This window comes from Mesoplodon bidens (genome assembly GCF_964165515.1).
Source record: "Mesoplodon bidens genome assembly, chromosome: 15".
In the NCBI taxonomy this organism is placed as follows: Eukaryota; Metazoa; Chordata; class Mammalia; order Artiodactyla; family Ziphiidae; genus Mesoplodon; species Mesoplodon bidens.
In genome coordinates this window covers 35,514,212-35,532,865 of record NC_138171.1, presented here as the reverse complement: position 1 = coordinate 35,532,865, position 18,654 = coordinate 35,514,212, and the positions used below count along the sequence as shown (strand labels likewise).

The 18,654-nt window shown below is 55.2% G+C and overlaps 3 protein-coding genes across 8 annotated transcripts; 2 read left to right on the top strand and 1 right to left on the bottom strand.

Annotated features, from left to right (window-relative positions):
* Window positions 1-223: 223 nt before the first annotated feature.
* On the top strand, window positions 224-4,281 carry ACHE (acetylcholinesterase (Yt blood group); the record flags this gene model as incomplete). 3 transcript variants are annotated; one of them, XM_081256432.1, is made up of 4 exons in its annotated part: window positions 224-1,371; window positions 1,734-2,218; window positions 2,985-3,154; window positions 3,271-3,395. In XM_081256432.1, the coding sequence occupies exons 1-4, from the start codon at window positions 307-309 to the stop codon at window positions 3,393-3,395; spliced, it is 1,845 nt and encodes a 614-aa protein (XP_081112558.1). In that variant the 5' UTR covers window positions 224-306. The 3 variants fall into 3 exon arrangements, with proteins under 3 accessions (XP_081112558.1, XP_081112557.1, XP_081112559.1); XM_081256431.1 differs by lacking the exon at window positions 3,271-3,395 and adding an exon at window positions 4,050-4,281 and having other exon boundaries at window positions 249-1,371; window positions 1,998-2,218; XM_081256433.1 differs by lacking the exon at window positions 3,271-3,395 and adding an exon at window positions 4,050-4,281 and having other exon boundaries at window positions 250-1,371.
* A 680-nt stretch (window positions 4,282-4,961) lies between these two features.
* Window positions 4,962-5,675, top strand: UFSP1 (UFM1 specific peptidase 1). The gene has a single exon (XM_081257565.1). It carries the CDS (start codon window positions 5,091-5,093, stop codon window positions 5,517-5,519), a length of 429 nt encoding a protein of 142 aa, XP_081113691.1. The 5' UTR covers window positions 4,962-5,090; the 3' UTR covers window positions 5,520-5,675.
* A 29-nt stretch (window positions 5,676-5,704) lies between these two features.
* Window positions 5,705-18,157, bottom strand: SRRT (serrate, RNA effector molecule). 4 transcript variants are annotated; one of them, XM_081257560.1, is made up of 20 exons: window positions 17,870-18,157; window positions 17,459-17,597; window positions 13,421-13,549; window positions 13,013-13,159; window positions 12,567-12,755; window positions 10,548-10,717; window positions 10,230-10,414; window positions 9,945-10,043; window positions 9,746-9,863; window positions 9,392-9,549; window positions 8,990-9,051; window positions 8,799-8,877; window positions 8,309-8,497; window positions 7,791-7,964; window positions 7,538-7,691; window positions 7,187-7,380; window positions 6,835-6,991; window positions 6,239-6,340; window positions 6,000-6,126; window positions 5,705-5,898 (listed from the first exon to the last, which is right to left on the bottom strand). In XM_081257560.1, exons 2-20 carry the CDS (start codon window positions 17,578-17,580, stop codon window positions 5,823-5,825), a joined length of 2,631 nt encoding a protein of 876 aa, XP_081113686.1. In that variant the 5' UTR covers window positions 17,581-17,597; window positions 17,870-18,157; the 3' UTR covers window positions 5,705-5,822. The 4 variants fall into 4 exon arrangements, with proteins under 4 accessions (XP_081113686.1, XP_081113687.1, XP_081113689.1 ...); XM_081257561.1 differs by having other exon boundaries at window positions 6,239-6,328; XM_081257563.1 differs by having other exon boundaries at window positions 7,187-7,311.
* Window positions 18,158-18,654: the final 497 nt, after the last annotated feature.

Here is an 18,654-nt window from a genome sequence, read left to right as displayed (position 1 = left end):
GGTCTTCTGCGGGGCAGGGGAGGGTATTGCTTGGCAAGTGTGTCTCTGTTCCCTGCATTTGTCCGTCTGGGTGTATGTGTGTGTGTGCCTGATCTCCGTCCCCTCTTGCTTCTCCCTGTCTATGTCCTTGTCTCTGCCTGTCTCCCTCCCTCCCTCCATTTCTCTCCTTTCTGCCAACCTGCCCCACCTCCTCTGCAGCTCAGTGATAACCCCTGGGCAAGAGTGTTACCTAATCATCTCCTCCCTCCTGGCAGCTTTGAGCCTTCACCCTCTGCCTTTCTTTCTCCCAGCAGACGCCTGGCAGCCATGAGGCCCCCGCGGTGTCCCCTGCACACGCCCTCCCTGGCTTCCCCACTCCTTCTCCTCCTCTTCCTCCTGGGAGGAGGGGCAGAGGCTGAGGGCCCAGAGGACCCAGAGCTGCTGGTGACGGTGCGTGGGGGCCGGCTACGGGGCCTCCGCCTAATGGCCCCTGGGGGCCCTGTCTCTGCTTTTCTGGGCATCCCCTTCGCGGAGCCACCTGTGGGCCCCCGTCGCTTTCTGCCACCAGAGCCCAAGCGGCCCTGGCCAGGGGTGCTGAATGCCACAGCCTTCCAAAGAGTCTGCTACCAATATGTAGACACCTTGTACCCCGGCTTTGAGGGCACCGAGATGTGGAACCCCAACCGTGAGCTGAGCGAGGACTGCCTCTACCTCAATGTGTGGACACCGTACCCCCGGCCTGCATCCCCCACCCCTGTCCTCGTCTGGATCTACGGGGGTGGCTTCTACAGCGGGGCCTCCTCCCTGGACGTGTATGATGGTCGCTTCCTGGCCCAGGCCGAGGGGACTGTGCTGGTGTCCATGAACTACCGGGTGGGAGCCTTTGGCTTCTTGGCCCTGCCGGGGAGCCGGGAGGCCCCAGGCAATGTGGGTCTACTGGATCAGAGGCTGGCACTGCAGTGGGTGCAGGAGAACATAGCAGCCTTCGGGGGGGATCCAATGTCAGTGACTCTGTTTGGGGAAAGCGCAGGTGCCGCCTCCGTGGGCATGCACCTGCTGTCCCCACCCAGCCGGGGCCTGTTCCACAGGGCCGTGCTGCAGAGCGGGGCACCCAATGGGCCCTGGGCCACAGTGGGTGTGGGAGAGGCCCGCCGCAGGGCCACGCTGCTGGCCCGCCTCGTGGGCTGTCCGCCTGGTGGGGCTGGTGGCAATGACACAGACCTGGTGGCCTGCCTGCGGACGCGGCCGTCTCAGGATCTGGTGGACCACGAGTGGCATGTGCTGCCTCAGGAAAGCGTCTTCCGCTTCTCCTTCGTGCCTGTGGTGGATGGAGACTTCCTCAGTGACACGCCCGAAGCCCTCATCAATGCTGGAGACTTCCATGGCCTGCAGGTGACTAGTGGCTGGAGGGGGTGGAGCTGCTTCCTCTAGGCCTGTTCTTCACCTGCCCCTCCCCGTGGGGACCCAGGCATGAGGGCTCCTCAAAACCCACTCCCAAAGGCCCAGGCTTCTGGGCCCCATGGCCTGCTCCTCTTCCCTGAGGGCTCAATCCCAGGGTGGTCAGTGGGACAGAGAGGAAAGGAAATGTGGGTATATTTTCTCTTTCTCTCTTTCCCTTCCCCAATCTCGAACTCTCTTCCTCCCTGGTTCTGGGTCTATAACTGTTCATCTCTCTGGCTCTTTGTCCATCTGTTTCTGTCTGCCTGTCTGTCTGTGCTTCCCCTCCCCCCCATCCCTCCATCCTGTCCCCTCAGGTGCTGGTGGGTGTGGTGAAGGATGAGGGCTCCTATTTTCTGGTTTACGGGGCCCCAGGCTTCAGCAAAGACAACGAGTCTCTCATCAGCCGGGCCCAGTTCCTGGCCGGGGTGCGGGTCGGGGTCCCCCAGGCAAGTGACCTGGCTGCCGAGGCTGTGGTCCTGCATTACACAGACTGGCTGCACCCTGAGGACCCGGCGCGCCTGAGGGAGGCCATGAGTGATGTGGTGGGCGACCACAACGTCGTGTGCCCCGTAGCCCAGCTGGCTGGGCGACTGGCTGCCCAAGGCGCTCGAGTCTATGCTTACATCTTTGAACACCGTGCATCCACGCTCTCCTGGCCCCTCTGGATGGGGGTGCCCCACGGCTACGAGATCGAGTTTATCTTTGGGCTCCCCCTGGAACCCTCGCTAAACTACACTGTCGAGGAGAGAACCTTTGCCCAACGACTGATGAGATACTGGGCCAACTTCGCCCGCACAGGGTTAGCGGGGCTGAGGGGAGGAGGGCCTCCAGGATCCAGGGAGGCAAGGCGGGGGGTGGGGGGGTGAACAGACAGGGAGGGAGACAAGCAGAAAGGGCAGGGGGGGCCTCGAGTTCACAAAGGAAAGGAGACAAAGGGGGAGAGAGAGAATGACAAAGGAGACCCCAAGAGAAGGGAAGGAGGGAGGAAGGCAAGGTGGCAGATCCTGATGAGACAAGGACAGAGCTAAGGGAGGCAAAGAGAAGAGACAGACAAGGAGAGACAGACAAAGGAGTTACCAGAGCAGTTAGGAGTGTGGACTGTAGAGCTGGATCAATTGGACCAGTGATGATTTTTTTTAGCTGTGACACACACGAATGCATGCACACAGTTTACCTGTCTGAAGAAGGGGACCATAAATATCCCATCACATGGGTGTCCGCAGAAGTAAACATGATGTTTGTAGAGATAGGACTGGGCCTGAGTATATAGTAAGGGCTCAGTAAATCATAGCAATTTTTTAAATGGGAGAAACAAAGATGGAGCAGAAAAATTGAGGGAAAAAAAAAGAGGAACAACAGAAGGAGGGCAGGAGGAAGGGGAAGACTCCGGAGGATGCAGCATATTGGAAAAGAGAAAGGATGAAGGAGAAGGTGGGAGGGAGGAGACGGGGCTCTCCCTGGAGCCTAAGAGGGAACGGCATGGGTCAGGAAGCAGCCTGCCTCCTCCTACTCTCCATCTCCATTCCCCAGCCCCCAGGGGCTGAGCTTTCCCTTTCCTTCCGCAGGGACCCCAATGACCCCCGGGACCCCAAAGCCCCGCAGTGGCCACCATACACGGCGGGAGCGCAGCAGTACGTGAGCCTGAACCTGCGGCCGCTAGAGGTGCGGCGGGGGCTGCGCGCCCAGGCCTGCGCCTTCTGGAACCGCTTCCTACCCAAATTGCTCAGCGCCACCGGTACGCAGGGGCCAGCGGACAGGGGCCGGGAGGAGGCGGGGGAGAAAAGGGGCGCGGAGAGAGAGAGAGGGGGAACTGGGAGCCGGCCGGGTGTAACCCCTCTCTTCTCCCCCCAGCCTCGGAGGCCCCCTGCACCTGCTCAGGCCCCGCCCACGGGGAGGCTGCCCCGAGGCCCAGGCCCGGCCTCCCCCTGTCCCTCCTCCTCCTCTTCCTCCTCCTCTCCCGGCTCCTGCGGCTGTGACCACGGCCTCTTCCCCCTCCGGCCTCAGGGAGCCCCTCCTCTAATGAGTGGTCGAACTGTGGGGAAGGGCCCCACTCAGGGATCTCCGACCCAGCGGCCCCTCCCTCCTCAAACCGAGAAACTCAAACTGGACAGGGCTGGGGGCAGGGGGGTGGGGTGGGGTGGGGGGAGGACACCTACGACCCATCTCAGGGATCCACACGCCTTTATTGTTTAAATGGAAATGAAAAAGCCAATTTTCTTTTTTTATAAAATTATTATTTGGAGCCTGAGCTTGGTGTTGGGGTGAGAGGGAGGCCCTAGGGCTAGATAGCACCCTCCAGTGGGGCTATAACCGCCAACCATTTCTGTCTCTTCTCTTTTCCCCACCAACCCACGGATCCTCCTCCTCTGATCCCTTCTGTCCCCCTGTCTTCCGGTCATTTTCTCCCCCTCCCTCCTCCTTCCCGCCATTCTTCTCTGGCCCCGCCTCTACCCTCGTCCTTCCCCTGGTCTTCTGTCTGTCGCATGTTCTCCTGATCCTCTTTCCACCACCCAACGTGGTCTCCTGTATTCTCCGTGTGTCCTCCCTGAACTCACGCCCCCCTTCCATGTCCGTTCCCGTCCTTCCCCATGTCCTCCCCCCCACCCACTTGCCGGGCACCCTGGCCGCAGACACGCTGGACGAGGCTGAGCGCCAGTGGAAGGCTGAGTTCCACCGCTGGAGCTCCTACATGGTGCACTGGAAGAACCAGTTTGACCATTACAGCAAGCAGGATCGCTGCTCAGACCTGTGACCCAGGAGGGACCCCCTCGTCCCGCTGCCCTGCCCGCTCCGCCCGGCACCTCAGCTGTATATACTATTTATTTAAGGGTTGGGATATAACACAGAGGATCCCTAGACCCTGCCCACCCACCCCCGACTTTCCCCTGGGGCTCCCCGCCCTCTGCATGCCTCGGGCCGAGCCCCCTCCCCCGCGGTGCCTTCGCCCCTCTGGGCTGCCAATAAACTGTTACAGCCACAGGAGTGTGCGCGCCTGGGGAGCCAGGGTCCGGGCAGAATGCTTCAACCACTGGGATTGAGTGAATGGAGGGATGGGTGCTAAAGCCGGCGGGAAGAGCGGATCTGAGAGGTGGGGTGATGGGCGCCCGCGCCACGCCCCCGCCGCTGCGGCGAGTACATTCCGCCCCGCGAGGTGGAGCTCACGCCTGCGCAGTGAGGACGGCGGCGCGGACGCGGCGGTGCATTGTGGGAGCCCCGCGCAGCGGCTTGGTGCTGGTTGCCGCGGGGAGCGCCACGCGCTTAAACCTGGGGCCAGGCGACAGCGACTCCAGGGCCTGTACGCCGGTCCTGCCCGCAGTTAGCCCAAGACTCGGGGCCGAGAGGAAGCGCTAGAGCCCAGAGTTCTCCCTGGAGTTCGCTCCGCGCCGCCTGGAGGACGGATCTTACCGGCCCGGCGACCGCCGCTCCCGCCCCCCGCCCTGGAGCCGCTGAAGGACGTCCATCTGGGCCTGGCTCCGCCCGGCCGCGGCGGCGGCCGCGCTCGCCTGGCCCTCCTCTCGGGCCATTACATTTACTATCATTACGGCTGCGACGGCGTGGACGACCGGGGCTGGGGCTGCGGCTACCGCACTCTGCAAACGCTGTGCTCGTGGCCAGAGGGCCGGCCGGCGGGCGTACCCGAACTGGCTGCAGTGCAGGCGGCCCTGGAGGACATGGGCGACAAGCCCCCCGGGTTCCGGGGCTCTCGGAGCTGGATCGGCTGTGTAGAGGCCAGCCTCTGCCTTGACCACTTCGGGGGTCCACAAGGGCGCCTGCGTCACGTGCCTCGTGGAGCAGGGCTTCAGGGGGAACTGGAGAGGCTTTATTCCCACTTCGCAGGGGGCGGGGGACCTGTAATGGTTGGAGGGGATGCGGATGCCCGGTCAAAGGCCTTGCTGGGAGTGTGCCTGGGGCCAGGCACGGAAGCCTACGTCCTGGTATTGGACCCTCACTGCTGGGGTGCCCCGAAAAACTCCAGTGAACTACAGGCTGCTGGGTGGGTGGGCTGGCGAGAGGTGAGCACAGCCTTTGACCCCAACTCCTTCTACAACCTGTGCTTGACCAGCTGTAACTCGAAAAAGCAGCTGCCCACCCTGGACTGAGGCTTCTCTAGCGCCATACCCGTTGATCTAACCCATCTCAAAGGCGATGGCAGACTCCCAGGAAGCCCCAGCAGAGCCTGGGATCTTTGGTGTCAATAAAGTGGCAAGGCCCAGCCAACCATGGCCCCAGCTAATTTTTGGGAGCATCTGGGGAAGTATATTACATATATACGTTAAGCCAGGAGTCACCACGCAAGTGCTTTTATTGGCAGTAGGGCTGAACGTACAAAAACTTCTCAGAGCTGGATGGGACAAGGCAGTCACAAGTATAGGTGATACCAGGAGTGAGGAAACGTATATGACTCAAAAGAAATCCACATCATCTGGAGCATCCAGGTCACGGTATTCCACAATGGCCCGTGGGTCTCCACGGACCATCCTGTGAGATAAGAAAGAAGTAAGATGGGGTGAGATTTGAGGGTTCCTGATAGGACGTTTGAAGAGGGCCAAGAAAACTTAGACATCTTAGCCCAGTCTCACCTGTTTCGGGGTTTCCCAGGATAACCTCCCTGGCCTCGGAAGGCATCATAGTTCCCTCGGCCAGCACCATAGGGAGCATGGGGGTATGGAGGCCCTCCTGTGGGGACTGCAGGACGAACAGCACCAGCTATGAAAAAGATCAGTGTTGAGTTGAAAAACTGTGACCTCAACTACATCCTAGCTAAGTTTTCTTTCTCCCAGCCCCAGTCCAGGTCCTTTCAACTCCCTCTTACACTTACCTCCATAGCCCAAGATGGGGGGCCGGGGCTGACCATAGGGCATCAGGCCCTGGGGAGTCTGGTGTGGGTAGGGGAGTCCTGGGGTCAGACCTGGGGGGAGTACAATACGGACAGGGACATGAATTACTGCGGGAGGGGGGGGAGGGGGGCGGGGCAGTGGCGGGAGATGGACAGCTGGCTTTTTAGTAATATGGCCTGAGAGTGGGGTAGAAACTTCTCAGGATACAACAAGTTAAAGAGAACCGGGAGGGGCTTCCATGGTAGTGCAGTGGTTAAGAATCCGCCTGCCAATGCAGGGGACACGGGTTCGAGCCCTGGTCCTGGAAGATCCCACATGCCGCGGAGCAGCTAAGCCCGTGCGCCATAACTACTGAGCCTGCACTCTGTAGAGCTTGCAAGCCACAACTACTGAAGCCCGCGTGCCTAGAGCCCATGCTCCACAACAAAGAGTAGCCCCCGCTCGCCGCAACTAGAGAAAGCCCGCACACAGCAACGAAGACCCAACGCAGCCATAAATAAATAAATAAATAAAACCAGGAGTCTCTGAACAGTCAAGGGAGAGGGAATGGGGCAGACCCTCATGGATCGTATCTTACTCTGGGCAGGGCCAGGTGGCTGAGCTGGCTTGATCTCAGGCAGAGCTGGTCGCTTGGCATCAGTGAGAAAGTTGTTAAAAAATGCTACCTCCTTCTTTACTTCCTCAATTTTCTCGGCATGCTTGTTGAAAATATGTTTGCGTACAAACTCAGGGCCCTGGGTGAACAGAGGAGGGGGTGAGAACTGAGTCAGCAATGAGGGTTCCCTAGCTCCCCAGACCCAACTGCAAGGACACTCCACCTCCCCTCCGTCTCGTCTCAATGAGCAGTTCCTCCCCAGGCTCTGAGGAGGCTTCCCGGCTGAACCCTCGCCTCCCACAGTCCTAACACACAAATGTCTAACATCCCAGACCTTGAATTTCTTGCCACTGAGAGGGCACAGCCACTTATCCTTGCCCAGTTCCTGGGTGTTGGAGGTCACAAACTTTTCCACTTCCTGCTCAGGGTCTTTGCGACCCATCTTCTGGGCCTCTTCCTCTGAAAGAGATTCCCGCACACTCAGCAGCGGAGTCAGCTTCTCCTCAAATGTCTTCTGCCATTCTAGCACTGTGGTTTGGGAACAGACGGGGAGACCAGGTTGGAGAAGGGAGCCCGGAGGTGGGGATTAGAGGAGAGTGTGGCAGAGCATTGCTACCAGAGCAGAACTAAGGCCAGAGGCAGCTGGGAGAGAGGGAAACCAGGAGTAGGAAAGCTGGGAGCTCACCTTCTCCATGACTGATGCGGTTGGGCGGCATGGGCCCCCGAACATGGATGATGCCACAGCGGTTGGGCATCTCATCCTCATTGGGGTACTCGCACGTGTTATAATAATCCAGGGAATGCACGATGCGCAAATAAAGGAGGAGTTTGTCCAAAACCTAAGAGAAATGAGAAGCTGAGAGTTCCCCATACATTTGCCCCTTTACTGCCCCGAGCCAGGCTCTCCCACGCCCCACACACTCTGCACCCACTGGCACCTTGATCAGCTTCTCATCCCGCTCCACGTTGATCTCTGCTGGGTTCCCTTCCTTAGGAGGCTCCTCAGGAGGGGCACCCCCACTGCTCCCCAGCAGCTCCTCCTCCTCAGCACTCACTTCCTCAATCAGGTAGTCAGTGATATTCTTCAAGATGGGGTTCTGCGAGGGCAAACTCTGGTAGGGTGAGAGAGGTGGAGCAAACAAAACTCAGGGTAGCCTAGGAACCTTCTCATTTGACAAGCCCATGTGGGGCAGAAAGGAGTTCAGGGCTCAGCTGGGCTGCTACATTTGCCTCATTATTTGTCTTAATTTGTGTACGTGTTCTGCCCTAGCCGATAAATAATCACTAATACCAGTCTGTTTTGTTGGAAGCTGGAGATGCTGCCCAGGAGGAGAGGGGCAAAGACAGGGGTGGGTACAAGGGGGTCGATGCTACAGATCAGGTAAGGCCAGAGGTGCCCACAGCAGATGAGGGGGAACCAGCGGCTTTTCAGCAAGTCCCACGAGGAGTCACTGACCGTCGGCAGAGGAGGCGTCCCAGGCTCAGAGGCCCAGAGCTGGGTCCTGTCGTCCAGCGTGTGGATCAGCTTGGCCGCCAGCTTGATGTCGTTGCGCACGATCTGCTTGTGCTGGGTGATGCCGTTGATGTTGCGGACGCGACGGGTCAGGTCTCTGTTCACACCAGGGCTCAGCTCACACTCCCGGAGCTGGAGGAGACAGGAGGCTCACCAACACTTGCCCAAGAAGAGCCACTCAAAGACTGGCCCGACCGAGCGCGCTAGCGATCAGACTGAGCTCCCTAAGGACAGGGACCAGGGGTGTCTCATTCACGGGGACAGTCTCAGAGCCAAACCCAGAGACGACTGCGTACAATTCACGTGAGCAGACTAAATGGATGAAATAAGGAGCAGATGGATGAAGCCATCCATGAACGAAGGGATCAGAGACTGTGTGGAGCAGGGGGAGCCCCGCCTTCTCTCCCTCAATAACCCCATGCCCAGGACTCACTCGGATATTCTGCAGGTTCCAACAGATCTCTTTAATGTTAACGCTGCGGTCAAAGGTCACCCAGCCACGACGGAAAAACCTAAACAAGAAAATGTCAGCATAACCCTGGGATGGACGTGATGTTGGCCACCAATCTTCCCCTGCACCTTTTCCCCAAGGTATCCAGGGTCACACCTCCCTCCATTCCTTACCTCCTCTCGGGCTGGGGCTCTGATAATGCCACACGCATAAAGCCGGGATATCTTTTACAAAGCTGGAAAAGCAAAGAAACAGAAGCCCCACTTTGTGATTCAAGGATTCACTTCTTCCTCCAATCCCCATGTCCTCAGAACCCTGGGGAACTGCCTTTTCATCTTTCCTTGGACTAGGAAGAAACAATTAAGGGCTTAGGAATAACAGCACTTGAAAGCAAACCATGCAACCAGGGCCAGCCTCTTTGAAGGGCGTGGGCCCATGGGAAGGGGGCCTCCCCGTCAGGGAAACAGAGATGTAGGTCAGAAGCAGTGCCAGCTTACCTTCTCGCTGTCGCCCCCACCCAAAGGAATGGAGCCTGGGCGTCATCCCTGCCCCCAGTACCATTATTCCCCACTCACAGAAATGATCTCAGCCCGGGAGATGTTGGGCGCGATGTTGCGCATGAAGAGAGAGCAAGTCTTATGCAGCGGTCGGGGTTTACATTCCAGCCCAGGAGCGTCCTTGGGCTTCTCCCTCTCTTCTTCCTTGGGCTTCTCCTTTTCCTTGAGTGCTTCCTCTATGCAGGAAGTGGTGGGAGGTGGTGAAAATTTATTGTCAATTGAGGAGGGGAGGGTAGAGAAGCTGTCAAACCTCCCCGCACCAGTCCCTCCCAAAAGGCCACCCTCCCATCAATTTCACCGACCTCTCACCTCCCCCTGCCACACCGGTCAGTATGAAGAGACTGGACTAGAAGCAAAGAAAATAAAACCTACCAGCCTCCTCCTTCTCCTCCTCGGCCTGGCCACTCTCCGACTCCGACTCCGACTCGGACACACTGCCTTCGTCAAAGCTGTCATCACCACTATGCTTCCTATTCCGCTTCTTGCTGCTCTGTAAGAGCCACAGCAAGGGGAGGTGAGTCAGGTACCAGGACCCAACCCCAACACTGATCCTGTGCAAGGGAGAGCCTACCTTTTTGGCTTCTTTCTCAGAGTCTTCTTTCTTCTCTTCCTTGTCCCCATCACCCTCGGATTTCTTAGTTTTGTCATCACTAGAACTGTCGTTTTCAGCCTACAGGTAGAGACAAATCACCAGGGATGTTGGTCTCCCCTTCAGCCTTTGTCAGAGGGCCCTGCCCACGCTCCACAGCTGAGCCCACAAGTTCGCCTCTCCCCCACCCGAGACACAACCCCCGAAGCAGCTCCATTCTCCTCCCCAGGCCGCACAGGCAGCACCCAGAAGCCTCAGCACTCAGACCTGTTTGCCATCCTCTTTCTTGTCATCCTTCTCATTGGCCTTGCGTTCTCCATCGCCCAGGCCTGGTCCAACCCTGCCTTCCTCTTTCTTGCTGGGCTCCCCGGGCTTTCCCGCCTGTTCCTCCTCCTCCTCCTGCTCCAGGATGCGTAGGTCATTCTCTGTACCTCCTTCCATCTTAATCACAGCTACCAACAAAGGGAGCAGAGATCACCATCCAAGGGCCCTGGCCTTCAGCCTCTGGCTTTCTGTCCATCTTTCTTTCCATTTTCAACCAAGACCTTGGTCACCAGACAATCCCACCCCTCCCAATCCACCCACCTGCATCCAGCATCTTGACAATGGCATCAGCTTTGTCTATGTCCAGCAGCAGGTTATCAAACCAGCCGCTCTCCATGAGGGACAGGAATACCCTTAGTCGGTTTTGCAGGGCCCCCCGGGCCTCCTGCCGACGCTTCCCCACCTCATCTGGGTGGTACTTAGACCGAAACCTGGGAAGGAAGTGGGGAGGGAAGAGGCCAAACGGTCACTGGAGGCCAGAGCCAGGACATGGGGAGGGGCCCAGGAAAATCAGGGGAAAGCCCCCATCCTCTCACACCCACAAAAGATCATAAAAGCAGAGATATGGGGAGAGGGGTGCACCAGAACCACCCAACCCCCCCAGAAGGAACCAGAGGTTATGCTCTGAGAAAATCTAGGGAAGAGCCAGGAACTAAGAGCTCTGGATCTGGAAAGAGCATGACTACAGGGGGAGCCAGGGCTGGAGGCAGACTGACTGCCCTGAGTATCTGGGAAACACAAATTTTAAAAAGTGTAGTTTCCCAAAGCTTCCCAGAGGAACGCTAAGGAAATAGTAGGCCCCAAAGAACCTCCCTCTCCTTGCCAACCCCAAACTAGAGTCATTAAAAGGACTGCTCCCACCAGCTCCCTCCATCCCTTGGTGGAAGACAGGGAAACCTGAAATCACCAGAAAGGAAAAGCCAAAAATGGCAGGATACCTTTCTCCCCCCTTGGGAAGATAAGCAGATGGTGAGGGGACAGGGAAAGAGCAAAGGGAGAAACTGAAGTGCCCTTATAACCTCAGGTACTGCCCACAGGGATCGAGAGAGGACAGGGTGGGGAGTTAGGGTAGATCATGAAAAAGGAAAACACTTAAATTAGGACCCTGGGCAGGGGGGCAGGAGTGGGGGGAGGGACAGAAGAAATTAGGAAAATTATGCAAAAAAGAAAGGGGAAAGTGAGAGAAAGTCCCAGAAGTCAAAAACAAAAAGGAAAACTAAAGACCAAACAGACTAGGGGGAGAAAAAAAAAACAGTAGGAAGAAGCGTTAGGCAGGAGCAAGAACAAGGATGGAGAAAGAATGAAAGGTTCACGAGAGAGTGAGACAAAGACACAGAATAGGAAGAGGAGACAGTGACAGAACAGAACCGCGAGGTGAGCGTGAGAGGAAAGGAAAGCCGCAGGCATCACCTCCAGGATCTTTACCTTGGCCGCTTGGTCAAACAGAGCTCAAGATTTAACTAGCCGCGCCCAGGGCCCATGCTGGCTGGTGGGCCACCGGCTGGCTCCTGGCTGGGGCGCCCGGCCCAGATGCCCCACCCCCGCGGGACTCCGCGGTGGCGGCCCTGACTGACTAGCTGCCTGAGCAATCACATTCAGCTAAACCGCTGCATTGTGCACAGCAGTGCCCTGCCTGTCTGCCTGGCCGGGGCAGCGCCGTCAGCCCAGGGGCTCATGTATGGGCTGGGTATGGTGGGGGTGGAGGTGGGTTTGCTCCGAGCTCCGTCGATGAGCGGGTGTAGTTCCCAGTTCTGGCTCTTTTCAAGGAGGAGGAGCAGAAAGAGGATGAGGAGGAGGAGGAGCAGGAAGGGGGGAAAAGATGGTTGATTAAAATTAAAACATCCACAAAAGGAAAAAAATTAAAATTCTTTTTCTGTCAAACGACACTGAGATCTTTGCTTTTCTTGTCTGGATTCACTCGTTGCTTTTGGGAGGATGCCGTAGCCACACAGGGTCCCGGCGATCAGGGATGACAGTGACCCAGTATCAGCGAGTGGGAAGCAGTCTGTCTGCTGCCCCAAGGGAACAGGTGGCTCTGGCCAGCTGCCTGGAGGCGTCTCACTCGCTGAGGACAGTGGGGAAGGGAGATGGCGTGGGGGCCGTGGCGGACATGGAAGTGAGGAGGAGAACCCATCAGCCAGTGCTGTGACGCTTCCCATCCCCCACCCCCAGGAAGTTCTGGATTGGGGAAAATGGGAAGAGGACAGGGCTGCAGGCTCCACTGGCGGGGCCAGGGGAAACATGCCAGGGAGAAGACAGCAGGAGAGGAGGGGCACTCACCACTCCTCATCTTTATGAGCCAGGAAGAAATCCTGCATCTGCTGCCTCCGGAAATCCAGCTTGTAGTCGTTATAGCGCTTAACGGCCTCTGTCTCATCCACAGAGTCATCCAAAGACAGGAGAAACTCCTTGAAGGTCTTCATCACAGGTGGCGGCACACCCAAGTCGATCTCTGCTATGCTGCCCAGCCTGAGGGGGGGCCCGGTCAGGAAGTCTTGGTTGTGGGGGAAGAGGGTGGGGGGATGGCGGGCCAAGGTAGCCTGCTGCCCCCTTCCTTCGCCCACCAGGGACATGACCCCAGGCGCCAGCTGCGGCCACCCCCACGGGCACGCCAGTGTGCCTGACCCACTTCTCCTGGCTCCAGCCGTGGTCTTCAGCAGCCCCAATCCACGCCCCAGGCCTACCGACTCCCTTCTCCCGAGAACCCCAGAACGGCAGGTCCTTACCTGGCCTGGATAGGCAGAACATGGTGCTGCATGATGTGGACGTCTGGATGGACCCAGGGCTGAGGGGGGCCGTAAGCTGGGCCCCCACCCCCCCCAGCATAGGGCATCTCATAGCCACTGTGGTATGGGTCAGAGCTGTGCTCATCCCTGAGGGTGGGGGACACAAAAGTCAGACAGAGAAGGCCATCATGTCTCCTGAGCGCAAAGGCAGATGGGACTGAGGGAGGGGCACACCTGCAATGTGGTCTCTCACCCAAGGGTTTAGAGGAACCAAAAAAGATGGGTTTATGGGAACTTTGAGAAAAGGAAATGACCAAGAAAGTTCTCAGCAGAAGTGAGGGAAGACAGCTGAGGCTCAGGTAGAACTGAGGCTGAGGAGAGAAGACAGAGAAACCGTGGCCATCTCACCAGTCTCGCCTCATGCGCTTCTGTGGGGGGCTGAGCTCATGTCGGGGAGGAGAGAAGCGCTCTCGCCGATTCCTGTCATAGTCACGATATTCACCCCGACTGCGGCGCTCCCGGCCACGGTCCCACTCTCTGGAGATAAGAACAAGTAGCGGTAAATAAGACACAGTTGGATATCCCAAGATCACACTCTTGGACAGGCCCTTCGCATCGTATTTGAGACACGAGACTAAAAGCCTGAAATTATAAAACTTCCCTCTAAGAGGAAAAAAACTCTTGTCTACTTCCATCACTTCGGCCATTACCCACAAACTGATGGCCTGCCACCTCCTCCAGGCTGGCCTTTTTCCTGAGCTTCAGACCAACATCAACAACCCCAAATCAACAGGTCAGAATCGAGCTTATTATTTCTATCACTATATTGGGCCCAAACTTGCTTCTGCCATCCTGTTTCCCACTCTCAGTTGCACCAACATCATCGCCAGGTATCCAGTTATCAAGTGTCACCCTCACCACTAATTTGTTACTGGCTTGTTAATCCTCTGCCTCAAATCCTATGAAAGCTGTCCTTTTCCGTGCCATCCCCACAAACTCTGCCCTAGTCCATGGGCCCTGGTCCTGGCCATTTCTCCTTTAAGTGCAGCCTTGGTTTGTCTTCTCTACCTCTGGTCTCTCCCCTTCCTCCACTCCAAGGTCAAAGTGATCTTTCTCAAACACAAATCCAATCATGCCATGCCCTTGCTTAAATGCCAGTGCAAAATACTATTCAAAACCTTGGTTCCGGGCTTCCCTGGTGGCGCAGTGGTTAAGAATACACCTGCCAATGCAGGGGACACGGGTTCGAGCCCTGGTCCAGGAAGATACCACATGCCGCGGAGCAACTAAGGCCATGCACCACAACTACTGAGCCTGCGTTCTAGAGCCCACAAGCCACAACTACTGAAGCCCATGTGCCTAGAGCCCATGCTCCGCAACAAGAGAAGCCACCGCGATGAGAAGCCTGTGCAACGCAATGAAGAGTAGCCCCCGCTCGCCACAACTAGAGAAGCCCACATGTAGCAACGAAGACCCAACGCAGCCAAAAATAAATAAATAAATAAGATTTATTTGGGGGAAAAAAAAAACAAAAAACCCTTGGTTCCTGGCTGTCATTCCAGGTTCTCTACCCGTTACCAGCCAACCCCATCTCCATCTTAACAAAATAAAAAAGAAAATCCTCTGCTATAACCCAGTGGTTTTCAAACTTTTCAGTCTTGGGACCCCCTTACACTCTTAAAAATTATTGAAGATTGAAGAGCTTTTGCTTATGTGGGTTAGATCTATCAATACTTAACTGTATTCATAATTAGAACAGAAAAAAATACCTAATAATTTTGAAGTTATATAATAACATAAACTACATATTTATATATTTTTATAAACAATGGCTATTTTACAAAAAAATTTTAGTGAGAAAAGTTGCATCATTATTTCATTTACAAATCTTTTCAAGGTCTGGCTTAATAGAGGCAGCTGGATTCCCATAGTATATACTTCTCCATTCAACCTATTATGATACGCTGTTTGGTTGAAAAATATGAAGAAGATCTGGCCTCACAGTGATATGTAGTTGGAAAAGGGAACACTTTAATAACCTTTTCAGATAGCTGGGGATATTCTTTGTTTTTGATACTACCCAAAACTTGGCAAGAGATAGCTTCTTAAAGGCTAGCTGCAATGTTGAATCTGAAACTAAATCAGTGAACATTTTGTACTCTGCTATATTAAAATTCATTACTCTACCTTGCTCTTTGAAAAGATCTTCACACATCTCATTACACAGTATCAAAATATAATTGTTAGTATCACTCCCTATCTCACCAGAAAAGTCTTTAAAGTAATGGGAAGCTGTCAAGCTGACACTGGTAGGTACAAGTTTTCCAAAATTTTAGTTTACACTGGGAAGTTCCACTTCCTCACTGGCAAAAAAACTGACAATTTTCCTTAAAGTAACAAGTTCTCTTAGCTTTTTTCAAAATGTCTACCAAATACCCAGATATGAATAAGCACTGTTTGATAGCCTTTCATTCAGGTAACAAACCTGAAGTGTGGGTGGGGGGGGAGGATGAGGACTGTTAGTTCAGCTCACAACTCAATCCCACAAATGCTCCTCAAGATAACCACCATACCATATGCAGAAGTGCTTTATGCATACTTCCTATCATCACACGTATTGAAAACCATATAGTCGGCCTTCCCTGGTGGCGCAGTGGTTAAGAACCCACCTGCCAATGCAGGGGACACGGGTTCAAGCCCTGGTCCGGGAAGATCCCACATGCTGCGGAGCAACTAAGCCCGTGCGCCACAACTACTGAGCACGTGCTCTAGAGCCCATAAGCCATAACTACTGAGCCCGTGAGCCACAACTACTGAAGCCCACACGCCTAGAGCCCGTGCTCCACAACAAGAGAAGCCACCGCAATGAGAAGCCTGCACACCACAACCAAGAATAGCCCCCGCTCACCGCAACTAGAGAAAGTCCGCACGCAGCAACAAAGACCCAATGCAGCCCAAAATAAATAAAATAAATTAAAAAGAAAAAAAAACAGTTGTAAGCTCAAAGACCTCTTAGGAATTTTGAGAACCACTACTCTAAAAAAACTAGAACATATGCTTTTTTCTGTGCACAACATTATGCCCCCAACTCCAACGTGCACACTCCACCTGTGTCTGAGGAATCCCCACTCATCTTTCCAAGCCTTGCTAGGTGTCCCTTTCCTGTCGCTCTCCCCTACAACACCTCCACCACTTGTCCCCTCCCTCAGATCTGTTCCCTCAACATTTCACATCTTCATCATGACCTCTCATATATACTCATTTGCAAAATACACCCAAGGCCATTTTGCCCCACACTCCAAACCCCAGACTGTAAACTCCTTAAAGGCAATAACTGTACCTTAGACAGCTTCAGGACACCTTTTGTTGTCATCTGACATTCTTAGAAGATACTAAACAAAACAAAGTGCCACATAAAGTCTCCACAGTGAAGAGATATACTGACTGAACGATTTACTGAACTCACTTTTCAGAACAACACTGAATGAATAAATGCTATTGCAATAAGCCACCTCAAACTCTTTTTTCCTGATAACCTGTTTCCAAATCAAGCCTGCGCCATGAACTCACCGATTAGATATTTATGATGTCCCTTAGATAAAAGTCTTCCACGGTTCCTTTAAATATCAGCTGTTTCTTTTTTTTATATATACATTTATTTATTTAATTTTGGGGTCTTTGTGGCTACTCGTAGGCTTTCTTTAGTTGCATTGTGCAGGCTTCTCATTACGGTGGCTTCTCTTGTTGCGGAGCACGGGCTCTAGGTGCTCGGGCTCAGTAGTTGTGGCTCGCGGCCCCTAGAGCACAGGCTCAGTAGTTGTGGTGCATGGGCTTAGTTGCTCCTCGGCATGTGGGATCTTCCTGGACCGGGGCTTGAACCCATGTTCCCTACATTGGCAGGCGGATTCCCAACGACTGCGCCACCAGGGAAGCCCCTATCAGCTGTTTCTTAACAGAAACACCTCAACTATAATTAACTCAAGAACATCCCAAAAAGCTAATCACTAGCTGAGTCAAACCTAATCAATTAACCCAACCATCACTATTCAAAGAACTCTTTCAGTTTTTAGGCTAGACTATTACAAGAAATTTACATATCCTTCTAGGGTACTTGTCTGACAACCTCTCCAGTCAAGTCAATTCTGTAATACTACTTTTTTTGAATCAACATTTTTGGGGTATAATTTACAAACAATAAAACACACACACAAACACTGGTTTTTCATACTCAAACTCTTACCTCTATTGCTTTGATCTGCTGGACATTTCAAAAATCAAGCCACAGCTAGCTCCTTGGCCAAGAGCAAATAGGCTGAACCACATGAAACGGTCAAGTATGAGCGATTTCATATGGTTCGTTCTAATAAAACCTTAAGGGAAATGCAACGAGACTTGAATGCAAGAGAATAAGACGGGGGACGAAATTAAGAAAAAGCAGTGTCTTACCGATCATTCCAATCATCCCCTCGACGTCTTTCATCTCTTTCCCGGGAACGGTCATAGTCGCTGCGCTCTCGTCTAAACTTGTCCCTGCGCCTTCGATCATACTCGTCATCACTGTCACCCATGGCGCGGAAAGAGGGGCCTGGAGCCCGGACAGGAATAATCGGGGTGTTGGACAATAACGACAGGAGCAAAGGACTCCCCCCCCCCCCTTGGAGCAGCACGCCCGCCTCCCTCCGCAAAGGCCAACCTTCCGCTGTCCCCGCCATCCTAAGCCCTCGGCCCAGGCAGCTGTAGGGATCCGACTCTCCACTCGCCCCCAGGGGCCTCCACGCCCACCTCCCCGCCCACCCGCAGGCCCCTGTCCCAGCTGCCGGCCCCAGCCCGGCTCTCCAGGCCCCTCCCCTCCCCCACCAGAGAGCGGTGGCGGCCGTTCTTCTCGCGCTCAGGCCAGCAGATTCTCCCGGTGACCTGGGCCCGCCCCTTGCCTGGGGCGCGCGACGGGGACTGCGAGTGTGAGAGGGAGACACGGGGCTCTCAGCGACGGGGCCGGGTAGACACGAAGAAAGTGGGACAGCAGAGGATGGGCGATCGGCTCGCGCCGCCCGAGCTGCGCCTGCGTCACCCGCAGAACAGCGCCTCGGCTCACACACTACAACCCCCGGTGCCTGATCTGGAACCAACTCAAAGAGGCAAAGGCGGGGAGCACCGGGGGCTGATGGGAAGGGGCGGGGACCCGGAAGTCTCGCGAGCTTTCCAGGAGAACTGCGGGCGAGAGGAACTACGGGAGCAGAGCGGGACCAAGCGTAGCTTCGGGAGAGAGATTGAGAGATAGAACCCTCTGGGCGTGAGGGAAAGTTTCCTCCTGCCGAGGTCGAAGGTCGCGCTTTCCCGGATGTGCCCGGTGTCTGAAACAGTTCGCGTCCAGCCGCTTTCTCCCCAGCTTTGATCACAGAGCCTCCGGACCTCATCGGGGGTGGTTCCCCCCTCTCCTTGCGCAGGGCACGGGTTTGGGGAGTGAGGGCGTTTAGCGGATACGGCAACCATTTTAAAGCATTTTCTACCATTTTGTGGTCCCATCAGAGAACCAGCCTTTGTTGGTGCCTCAGCACGTGCTACCTGCAAAATCCATTGTTCCTGCTCTTCTTCCAGAAAGGCACCCCATCTTTAAGCAAAAGTGGTAAACCCCAACCAGTACT